This window comes from Taurulus bubalis (assembly GCF_910589615.1).
Source record: "Taurulus bubalis genome assembly, chromosome: 20".
NCBI lineage: Eukaryota > Metazoa > Chordata > Actinopteri > Perciformes > Cottidae > Taurulus > Taurulus bubalis.
The window spans coordinates 1,491,041-1,503,528 of NC_136608.1; the positions used below are offsets into that span (position 1 = coordinate 1,491,041).

General features: G+C 46.1%; 1 protein-coding gene across 1 annotated transcript in view; it reads left to right on the forward strand.

Annotated features, from left to right (window-relative positions):
* LOC306752408 (pleckstrin homology domain-containing family A member 5-like) overlaps positions 1–12,488 on the forward strand; it is a gene marked incomplete at its 5' end in the record, with an annotated part of 163,583 nt that overhangs the window by 140,551 nt on the left and 10,544 nt on the right. Inside the window, 9 exons of the mRNA XM_079236159.1 lie at positions 1,813–1,893; positions 4,956–5,015; positions 5,126–5,206; positions 5,294–5,443; positions 6,602–6,703; positions 6,833–6,941; positions 7,353–7,399; positions 7,957–8,154; positions 9,043–9,178. Coding sequence (XP_079092285.1) covers positions 1,813–1,893; positions 4,956–5,015; positions 5,126–5,206; positions 5,294–5,443; positions 6,602–6,703; positions 6,833–6,941; positions 7,353–7,399; positions 7,957–8,154; positions 9,043–9,178 — 964 coding nt within the window. The remainder of the gene's footprint in view (positions 1–1,812; positions 1,894–4,955; positions 5,016–5,125; positions 5,207–5,293; positions 5,444–6,601; positions 6,704–6,832; positions 6,942–7,352; positions 7,400–7,956; positions 8,155–9,042; positions 9,179–12,488) is intronic.

Here is a 12,488-nt window from a genome sequence, read left to right on the forward strand (position 1 = left end):
GTGCAGATCCAGAGCCTCACAGAACATGTTGTGAAGCGCTGGACCTTCTCTTTAACCCGCAGTGGAAACTAACATGTGTTGTTTAACATTGTTTCTAGATACATACGAGTTATGATAACCTCTATTTCTGTCTCTTTTTCTGTCTCTATTTCTTGTTCATCTTTTCCTCTCGATCTCTTTTCCGGTTTAACATGAACAAACAATCTACTGAGCTGTTAGCATCACGTTGTGTTAAAGCTCAGTCTCAGCTCTTATCTCTACAGGCCCGTCATTTGATTCTGTATTGATTTAGCTAATACTACTATTTTCAATGCATACCATGTTATGCTTTCTTAAATTGCAAACAAATAAATATCTTAACCTGAAACAAATGGCTGTCTGAAATCAATATGAACCCTTTGGTGTAATATTCACCAGCACCATGTGCATGAACACTGGTTAGCTTCTCGATGGATAGACAGTTAACACACTTATGTTATGTGATGTACAAGCTTTATATGTGCACAGTGCTTGCCGATGTATTAAATATTACTCACAGCTTCTATGTCCTGAATGAACCTGTGGAATTAATGTACTGTCAAAATGAGTTTTACATGCAGAATAGTAGTGGTGAGAGTAGCGCTGCTGCTAGCTCCCCACTGTAGCTAGCTAGCTCTGCTGCAGCAGGGAACTAGCAAGAGCTAGCGAAGAGCTAGCGAGAGCTAGCAGAAGTTAGCTGAGAGCTAGTGGGGAACTAGCAGCAGCGCTAGCTGGCTACAGCGGGGAACTAGTGGGGACACCCATCGAACATAGTAGCGGCTTGTAACCCGACTTTTATGGTATTTGTTCTCCAGTTCCCACAGGCAGACTCTGATCATGGCTGGCATATATGAGCTGTTTATTGTGGGCTGTAAGCTAGAGCTGGTCTCCCCACAGTTATCGTATTATTGCAGGGCTCTCAAGTGTCACGCATTGAGCGTGACTGTTACGCATTTCGGTCTTAAGTCACGCCCTCCCGCCACACATCGTATTTCTCACGCTGATAAAAAACTCAAGGCTATTTAATGTGCCGCAGTGCGCAAACATGACCTGGTCACGCTGCCCTCACCATGGAGGAATCAAGCACGTCTCCCCCGAATCCCCTGCCAATCAATAAAAATAAATGGGCTACACGAATAGCCAATCAGAAAAACGTATATGTTGTATCTGGGTGAAATGTAATCCCAGCCGCGCCTCCGCCACTCCCCCCCCCCCCCCCCCCCCCCCCCCCCCCCCCCCCCCCCCGACCCCCCCCTCCACCCCCACACCCAAACTTGAGAGCCCTGTTATTGAATACCCACGGCTCAAAGGCTCATGGCTCAACGTGTGACATGTGGCTCGCAGCTTGGATGCAACTTAAAAAAAGATTTGATTGTCCCAAAGTGAATCCCTTCTGCTGTTTAAAAGAGGCTGTTTAAAGAGATGTCCCTCCCTTTTGATCTTTTTATTTACTTGTGAGAAATGCTGCTGTAATCCTGTAATTTCCCCACTGTGGGACTAATAAAGGATTATCTTATTTTATCTTTTCTCTTCCTCCAAAGGTTGAGTCCATTTTGTTATTCTCAGTCACTTCATGTAGATCAAAGGTAGTGGAACAATCCATTGACTCTTAGTTTACTCCAAATGGCATAGTTGATCATGTTCCAAACCCTTTTCTTTAGTAAATATTATCCCAACGTCCAGTCAGAGCTTTGGAAAAGAGGGTTGGTGCCTCGCCTCCTGGATGTCAGCCATGATATAATACTACTGTGTTATCACACCACTGTATCCTCTTTCTCCTCGCCGCTCCGCTAGACGAAGGAGAATGAGCCTCTAATCTTCATGATTCACACTATGATCGAGAACTCGGCACCGAGGCCGCAACTCTATCAGCAAGTAAGGTCCTGGCATGTTCTGGTTTGAGTCCGGGTCCGTTTGTCTGTTCACATGTCTCCCTGTTGTTGGGTCAAAGCGTCATGGCAGAATCCCAATCTTATGTTTGAGATTAAACTACATTAAACGTTTTTGCTTGTACTTAAATTGAAGACGTCTACATAAAGCATATCGACGGCCAAAGCAAAACCTCCTATCTGCTAAATGATCCAGGGAAAGTCGGGGAACTTCCTATCTGCACTTTGTGTATTCCTTTTATTTGTTATTATGTATTGGGTATCCTTAACAAATACCATTCTGCAAGAAAAAGTGTATTTCTATTCTCAAAAAGTACATTTTTCAGATAGGAGGTTTAAACCAGATGTTTGGCCATCGTCGATTTGTAGATTCAAACTATCCCAAACTTCAGGAGGTTTGGGTTCTTCCCCCAAAAGGATGTCCCTGTTGTTTCTATAGGAACTCTTTCATTTGAACCTGACTAGTGGAGCAGACTCAAACCAGACCTTTGCCCCATAACGTCTTCCCTCCACATCCAACCTCTTTTTTCACCTCTTTGGATGCTGGCAGTCTGTTCATGAGGCAGTTGGTAGCCAGTAGACATCGTCACCTCATGTTTTCAAGTGTTTATGAAGTTGTTTTTGGTTCAGTACATCTCATTTCATTGCTTTCTGTTTGATGTGACCTGAAGCATGGCTTAATGTTCCATAGACACCGATTCCTCTCTCGTCTGTCTCCATACGTTCAATGGTGTCATTCCTTTGGAATGCCTGCATGGTCTGGATGTGTTTGTCTCAGATGTTCACTTTTCAGATGTGCTGTGGAGAACAATGATCACAATGTTTTCATTATTCAAATGAATAGTTCAAATAGTTCACATTTACTTTACTTCCAGAGTCTGGACATGATAAGCTTGACAGATAGCCAAAGTTGAAAATAAAATATTATGCCAATGCCTTGTCGAGTTCAGCTAAACCGCCTCCTAGTTTAATCATGGGCCAAGTTTATTGTTTGTCTTTCTTCAAACCAATCCAGCACAGTTTGCAGCGACGATGTCGGAATGGGAGGAGAATGAGAAACACAGACTGACCCACCGTGTACATCCAGTGTGTCAGACTAACAGGAAGCTAATATCATCTAGCCAGTAACCATGTGTTTGACCCTCACATCATTTGCCAGTCTCAGTTTGAGTTTGTGCTCAGGGGATTGCACCTGCCAAATAGGGCACAAGCAGCTTGGATCATTAGGAGAGTGAGAATCCCTTCTGCTGTTCAAAAGAAGTTGCACAATTCTTCTTGCATGCTTAAATCCTCTGTTGCACTCACAATTCTGTCCTTCCTCAAATCTTCTGTTGCTAAAATACATTCACATTAACACACAGCCATTAGATGCTCTTCTCGTCCCCTCATGGAAAGAAAGTGTATTTTCCACAATATATATTCACAACTCTGCTGATATGAGGTGTGGATGATATGAAAACATTTAATGCAGTTTGAAACACTGTCACTCAAGTAAAATATGAAAAGTAAGCACACCTTCATCAAAGCTATCTGTCCTGTGATAGTACGGTGAAATAGTCTCCAGACAGCTTTTTAAAGGGCCATCTTTCCTCTGTGAAGGCTCCACTTCCTACCATTGTGTCTCAGCTGTGTTTCCTGGAACAGAACATAATAATGTGCTCTGTAAGATTCACTTGAGTCAATTGTGAGTTTTTATCACTGAACTCAAAACCGCTGCCAACTTGCGTCCTCCATCCCTGTGTGTAGTGTGATGTCACACTGCTGTTGAATGGAGGCCGTTGGAGGACACAGTGGAGACTACACAATTGAGATCAGTCGGATTGTCTCCTCCACCCTAACCCATAGGGAGGTTTTCTCCTCCACCCTAACCCATGGGGGAGCATAGGGGGGTTTTCTCCTCCACCCTAACCCATAGGGAGGTTTTCTCCAGTGTGTTGTTTTCATGAAAAGCACTGAAAGACCTTCTAAGAAACAACATGAAACAGAGTTATTCAATTCTTCATCCCTTAACCTGTAAAAGTAAGCAATCCCAAGGTCCCAGGACTTCTATTACTAGAAGTGACGATTAATCATTTACACACTAAGCAGAGAGAATCATGAAGAATTAGAACGTAAAGCCGAGCCCTTGATGTATCTCTCAATAGGAGCAGTTTAAATCAATGGGAATACCTTCACTTATATCTTTATATTGAGGCCACAACAATCTCAAATGTCATGTTGCCCTCAGCTTTGTCTCCCAGGCTACTTGCAGGTTGTGTGTCTATAAACCACACTGTCTGTTTTCTTGAAATAATTTAATAACGCAATGTCACATGTTTTTATTTTCCTCAACATGCACTGAGTTTTAAATATCCTGAGTAGTGTTTGCAAAGCTTCCTGTCTGGGACAGGACGTGTCTGGAAGCTTTATATAGATATAAATATAGATATACTTATCCACATGTTTTATCATCTTATCGTGCCGTTATTATACTGTAACAGTACAGTGTTTACTGAGATTTTAGCAAGTAAATCAGACTGAAACTGTCACAGCAGAGGAGACTGAACTCATGTGGTGTTTATCTCCTCCCAGTCACCAGTGGAACATTACACTTATGCATTTGATTAATATATAAAATAGTTTGGGGCTTAATTTGATAATTATTGCGTGCATCTGTTCTCTCAGGCTCTCTACGTTATAATATTCAGCCACAATATCCCTGGTAACAACTGGTAATCAGCTCCAAGGAATATTAAACAGGATTAGTGAATACGCACTCATCCCTTTATCCCTTCATCCCCTCATCCTCTCTCCTCCTCTGGAACGAACAGCCCGAAGCAAAAAGAGTTTCTCTCTGAAATATGTAGTATCTGAGAACAGATTACCATTTCATTCACATCAAATCTTGGTATTTTATCAGAAATATTATTCATGTCCATAACACACACAGACAGACTGCATCCCATATGCTGAAGGACAATTAAATTCAAAGTAAGCAGAGACGTCAGCTCATTGTGGTGTTTAGGAGGAGAACTCTAACAGTTGTTGTGTTGTGTCTCCTCCACTCAGAGTCCAGAGGACTTCAAAGACGGATCCTTCCTCCAGCGCCCAGAGGAGCCGGACATCGACGTAAGACCAGCTTTCAGTAAGAGAGGATCAGACTCAAGGGAGGGGTTGTTCATGTGTGTGTGTGTGTGTGTGTGTGTGTGTGTGTGTGTGTGTGTGTGTGTGTGTGTCAGGCCAAGCTGAGCAGACTGTGTGAGCAGGACCAGGTAGTGAGGATGCAGGAGGAGAAGCTGCAGCAGCTGCACAGAGAGAAGGTACAGCATTCGCCTGTGTGTTCATTGCTGTGTCTTTGTGTAGACTTGTGTGTACAATAAGTGTGTGTGTGTTTGTGTGTGTTGCAGCACACCCTTGAGACGGCGCTGCTGTCTGCCAGTCAGGAGCTGAGTGAACAGAGCTCCAACGCTGCAGCCACTCAGAGTCTGGTCCAGCAGAGAGACGTGCTGCAGAGCGGCCTCCTCAGCACCTGCAGAGAGCTGTCCAGAGTCACCGCGGTGAGCACACACACGCGCACAAACGCACACACACACACACACACACACACACACTGTGAGCACAGACACACACACACAGTGAGCACACACACACACTGTGAGCACAGACACACACACACTGTGAACACACACACACACACTGTGAACACACACACACACACACACTGTGAGCACAGACACACACTGTGAGCACAGACATACACACACACACACTGCAGGACAGTCCAAGACAAACTACAAGGACGCTTCCACACCGGCAGCTCACGTCATAGCATGTGTTTTTAATACAGAAGCAGCTGGGCTCGTGTCTATGTAGCTCCTCAGAGGAGGAAGTCCATCCTCTGAGGAGCTAGTTTAAAGTATTCTGAGCTTCCAGGAGACGGTGTTCAGGCATGTGTGCACACAGAAGATGCCCTTTTGGAAGAAGTAGATCATGTTTGTGACTGACCATGTTCAGGATGAAGTCCAGCACGTCTTTTGTGCAATGTCAGTAGAAGATCAGACTTTGGTTTCTCTGATACTTAGACCCGTCCACGATGTCAGTGTGATTATGGTGATATGGTGATATGTTTGCACCTCCAGAGCAAACTGGTTTATTTATATCTCACATTTCATTCCAAAGAAGACACAATGTGCAGAACATAAACCTTTTGAACCACCAGAAGTTCAAAGACCTCAGGTAAGTGCATCTCTCAGTCTGGTTATATATAGAGTATATGTTACATGTGAACACAACACAACAAGGTGCAGCTCCATCCAGACACAACAACCTGTTCCCAGCGGACCACTCAGTCTCTGACAGAGCGAGACAGGGCCAGAGGGGCGGGACAAAGCCACCTGAACGGCTGCTATCCTGCTCTCTTATTGGCTGGGGTCACAGCTTCGCGTGGGCCGCAAGCGCTCTCTGCTGCCCAGAAATGTCCCGAACAGCCACATGAGAAGGAAAAGTCACATCCAGGCAGAGGGCAGGGGTTCTGTGTACAGACATCACCACACACTGCTAGTGGGGATTAGAGGGAGTCCTATCAGTCTGCATATGTTACCTTTGAGATGATGAAGGCAGTTTGTCATGTTGGTGATGACCTGGTTGTCTGGCCTGTGTGATGCGTAATGAGGACTGTTAACGAATACAATGACACTCCTGTTGGCTGTTTCCAGGAGTTGGAGCGCTCCTGGAGGGAGTACGACAGAATGGGGGCGGACGTCACTCTGGCCAAGTCCGACCTGCTGGAGCAGCTGGAGGCCCTGGGCAGCCCACAGGTAACACACACACACTCTCACACACTCACACACACACACACACACACACACTCACACACACACCTTTGGGGGTGATCAGGCTTTTAACAGCATATATATCTGTGTGTGTGTGTGTGTGTGTGTCCTCAGACAGAACCTCCTAGCCAGCGGCACATCCAGATCCAGAAGGAGCTGTGGAGGATCCAGGACGTGATGGAGGCTCTGGCCAAAAATAAACTCCAGCGGAGCACCGACTGCAGTGAGTCAGCATAACTTAAAGAGCAGTGAGGAGGTGTGAGGCTGAATACCCTCCCTTCCCTCGCATGTAGAGAACCACAGTGGCCTTCAGGTAACAACATGAACGTCTCTCTAGAGTCGCTGTTTGGTTTGTCCATTCTGGGCTCCTGTAGAAACCTGGCGGTTCAACCTGTAGCTCCATTTGTAGATATAAATGCTAGAGCTCGTTCTAAGCTAACGAAAACGCAACAATTAGTCCAACACTAGTTTCATGTGAATATTACATTCCATTTCTGGCAATAAATAGTTCCTTTAAGTAGCATTCTCATATTTATCTGATGATTTACTTACATAAGCACGTGACTACTAATGCTTCCGATGTGTTTCATCATAGAAAATATTAAAGTTCTTCTCTCCATATTCCCATACTCAGCAGCCTTACCTGGTTCCAAACCGCTATCCAGTCTGCAGAAGAACGAGGTAAGCAGCGCCGAGCACACAGCACATTCATGTCTTCACAGTCATTAAGCAACCAACATCATGAGGACTATCTGAGAGACACCTGCTGCATGCTAACGTCTGTTTGCTCCAGAGTTAGCATGGAGCACATGGCCAGTAGCTAGTAAAAGGTTTACAAGGCCCGTTAAAGATGAGGTTTAACTTGCACCATCGCACAGAGAACAGGCACTGAGACGTCGCCATGCAGCCTCTAACCAGAGAGCTTCACTGGTTTCACTTTGATTCACTCGATATGGATCTTCAAACGTTGACCTACTAATCTATCCAAGGGACCTTTTTGCCAAAAACAGCAACCCTGTAGGCTGAACACAAAGACTATCCTTGTCTTGCTGATCTTTGTGTTTGTGTTTGGTACAGACACGCAAACATTACTCTCCCTTCAGCTCTACGAGCATCTCTCAGATCATTGTTGTGGTTGTACAGCTCATAACTTGACTGTTCTAGTTGGCATCATTCAGGTCCGGTCCAGTCAGCATATGATTCCCGTAGAATGAGACCGGCTGTGTTCCCGTCAACAGGCGGTGCCGCTGCTGCCGCTCAGTCGTCCCCAGGAGGGCGACGGCGTGCCCCCCCGCCCGCCTCTCCCCCAGTACCACGACTCATCAGAGCTCCCCCCCCATGTGCCCACCCACCACCCCCACCCCGGCGGCCGCCTGCCCCCCCACATGCACCGCCCCGAGGATCGCAAGGCCGGCGCCAGGAACGGAGTGCACAGCGTAAGAACTACTGAGAACCTCCACGCCCTCATGTCTGCTCCCTCCGTCCACACCCCTGCTTCACTGTGACGCCATCCATCCGCACCCGAATCCATGAAATCATTTCCACGTCTCCAATCCACCGTAAAGGCTGACTTGATACACACTAAGGAGACTCATTCCTCAACAAGTGCCAATTTGGATGCCTGCCATTCATTTCAGTGTTGTTTTGCTTCTTACCCCTTCAATCCATGCTCCATCCAGCCGTCACTGTCATGATCCATTCTGGCCCCTCCGTGGATTTATGTGTGGAATTCATTCTTATGAGGGTGATGATTTACATGTGTGTTTGGAGTGTGTTTTGAGTGTGTCTTGCCTTAGTGTGCTCATTCAAAAATACTCTTTGGTGCTATAAAGAACCATCCATCCATTATCTGTAACCGTGTATGCTATTCAGGGTCAGGGGTTTTAAAGAACCAATGTAAGGGATTTTAAGAAAAAGTCATGCTATTTCATAAAGAAATGCTGAAATACAACTTTTCCATGTAAAACTGAGTTTGTCAAAATAAAATAACCTTTTCAGGAATTTTATCCTGTAAAATGACAATTGTTATACAATGTTCAAAATGTTCTTGTTAAGTTACAGCTATTATCTTAAAATATCATACATTTGTATGTAAAATTATGACTATATGTAAATTTGGGATTTGTGTTCTGTTGGCTGAGAAACGTGTTCCGCCTCTATAGCTCATAAAGCATTTTCTCTGATTCTGACAATTTGACATTTGGAAGTTTTCAGGTTTTCCCATCAACAGCAATAAGAACTTAAAGCTGCACGATGATGATTGGGCCTTCACACCCTGTGTGTGTGTGTGTATATTCTGACCCTGAGCAATCTCTCCCTCACAGCAAGCTCCAGACTACCGGCTGTATAAAAGCGAGCCTGAGCTGACCACGGTGAAGGAGGAAGTGGACGAGGCCGTCGGCGAGGACAAGGACAAGACGGACGGCTCTGCTGAGAGTAAAGACGCCTCATCTTCAAAAGGTAGTCTGGCCTCCTGTTCTTCTGACCCCAGATGAAACCTTTTGCTATCAAAATGTGTTTTAATCTGAAAATAATGGGGGTTGTTTAATACTATGCTCTTCATGATTATAATGCATTTGAAGTAATTTGATTGAATGATGGGTGATTTATTGAATTTAATAATGTTTGTTGTCCTCTGGGGTCAAAAAGACCCCGCAGCACAAAGTGGTGCAACTTGTCACGTCATGCTTCCAAAACATCTTTGATCTCGGATGTTTGATGTGTGGGTCAAGCAACGGTTATGACAACAACAGCAAAAACAGGTCTTTTCTCACAGGTGTCATATTTTAGAGAGAGACAGGCAGCACCATGAGGAGCAGCAGCGCTTTACTGCACAGGAGGCTTGTGAACTAACTTTTAACCATGTTGTGGAAATTATTTTCCACAACATGGTTAAAAATGACAATGCTGAACGCCATGAGGAGGATTCAGGGTCAGAAGAGAAGGAAACTAATGATGAGGTGATTGATCCAACATACAGATCACATGCTACTTCTTCCTCTGAAGAAGCCCCACATCACCAAGACGGTATGAAGTAAAGGAACATGGTGACGAGGTAGAATCTGAAGAAGTGTCAGAAGTGGAGGACTGCACATATGATGAAGAGGAAGAATCAACTGATGCAAGAATCGGAGGAAGAGGACCCAGCTAGCTAGCTGCGACAGAAGAATATTTCCAGTCAAAGGATGAAACATTGATCTGGTCTCCCATCCCTCCCAGTGACGGACAACGCATGTAGACAGCCGAGAGAGAGACAAGCCACCATGGACCAACCGCATGTTCAAGGTCTCTTATTGATGACATGAAGTCCTCTCTTGACCTGTTTCTGCCCACGTTGTCACGCCGGAGCACTAGTGAAAGAACCCAAATGCACGACCCGAGGCAGAGAGTAAAGTTCACAAGAATTCCTTTATTGATAAAGGTGATATTGCAACAGGATAGAGTCTCTGGAGAAGGACCGCCGAAGGTTCTCCCGATGTAACTGGGGAGGGACTGAGGCCGGTCGGCAAGGCTCCGACCCGCTGTGGTGAGAGCAGCTGTCTCACTCAGGGGAGAGTAGAATCGGCAACGTAAACAGTCCAGGGTCATTCACAGGAAGGCAGTCAAACTCGGCAGAGGTACAGGCAGGGATCGGGCTTACTCGGAAACGAAGGGACGTCGGAATCAGAACAGGATATCAGGCAGGAAAAACGCTGGTAAGTTGACTCACAGGTGAAGAAAAACGAACTGGCAACGAGACAAGTGAAGCACAGAGTATATATACACACACTGGGAGGGGAGTTAACGAGACACAGGTGAAACACATCAGGGCAGGGAGAGGTAATCACACATGAGGAAGTAAAGACAGCAGACATGACACAGGAGGATGATTTCAAAGTAAAACAGGAAGTGACAAGACAACAAAAAGCACTACCGTCTAGTGACGGTTGTGACACACGTCTATTGAAGAGGTGGTGCTGAACATGACAAACAAGGAGGGGCAACAAGTGGAGAAAGATGGATCCAATGGACCTGCAGGTATATGTGGGTTGGTTGTTACTCGCTGGCGTGTACCAATCCAGTAAAGAAGCTACAGCTAGTTTATGGCATGCCGGGTGCTACCATGACACTCAAGATGTTTCATATAGTCTCAAGAGTGATTTGATGATAAAGACACAAGAGAAGGTCGCCGTGCACGAGACAAACTTGCTCCCACTGGAGACGTTCGGGACAAGTGGGTGTCTCTCCTGCCGTGGATGTTCGATCCAGCACTCATCTGACTGTGGATGAGCAGCTGGTCCCCTTCAGAGGTCGCCGTCCATTTAAACAGTACATCCCAAGTAAACAAGGAAATATGGGATAAAAAATATCGGCAGCATGCAATGCCAGGTCCAGCTATGCATGGAGCATGCAAGTATAGACTGACAACCCTGCTGGTGCGCAGTCAGAAAACAATCAGTTCATGCGAGTTGTCCTTGACATGTAGGTCTCCAAGCGTAAGTGCCTTCACCGAGACCCATGCTCTGGTGTCCCATCACCCCAAAAAACAGAGAGGTGTTCTTCTGATGATTGGTTATGGAGATCCAGCAGTTATGCTCAGCTCTAACTCTGCAGCAGCTCCCCCTCGCCTCTGGCCCATCACCCCTCTAGTCCGTCACCTCTCTGGTCCATCACCCCTCTGGTCCATCACCCCTCACTTCTCTGGCCCATCACCCCTCTGGCCAATCCCCCATCACCTCTCTGACCCATCACCCCTCTGGCCCATCACCTCTCTGGCACATCACCCATCACCCCTCTGGCCCATCACCCCTCTGGCCCATCACCCCTCTGGTCCATCACCCCTCTGGCCAATCACCCATCACCTCTCTGGCCCATCACCCCTCTGGCCCATCACCCCTCTGGCCCATCACCCCTCTGGTCCAGCACCCCTCTGGCCCATCACCCCTCTGGCCCATCACCCCTCTGGCCCATCGCCCATCACCTCTCTGGCCCACCACCCCTCTGGCCCATCACCCCTCTGGCCCATCACCTCTCTGGCCCATCACCCCTCTGGCCCATCGCCCATCACCTCTCTGGCCCGCCACCCCTCTGGCCCATCACCCCTCTGGCCCATCACCCCTCTGGCCCATCACCTCTCTGGCCCATCACCTCTCTGGCCCATCACCCATCACCTCTCTGGCCCATCACCTCTCTGGCCCGTCACCCCTCTGGTCCATCACCTCTCTGGCCCGTCACCCCTCTGGCCCATCACCCAAAAGGAGGAAGTGCTAATTCTGCCCTCGCCAGAGTGATCTCAAAACATGGAAAATGTGCCAAAAATGCAATGCATACGTCTGCAATGATCAGGCCATTACTACCTGCCTTACATGCAACTAATGGCACATTTAGATGTTTTTTGTTCTGAAAAGTTAGTTTTGGAAAGTCAAATGCTTTGGTAAATAATATTGACATGTGTTATATGTCAGGTTGACAATTGACTAAAAAGCTGAAACACAGAGGTGGGTGATCATTTATACTTTATGCTTTATAAACAGGCAAACCAGACGGGGTCATTTTTGGACAAGAGGTGGGATTATTTGCTGCCATTAAAAAAATTGAAGTGTTTCAAAAACAGCATCCTCACTAAACTTTGACATATACCAGTCTGTGATGATCTATCAACACACAAGACTCTCATCGTTAACTATAGTCAGAATAATTTATCTTTCTTTTCTTTTTTACTCACAAACAAGGTAAAAGTTCATGTAAATGAGGTATTATTGGCCTTCAATTTAAAATAGAATAAAGAAAT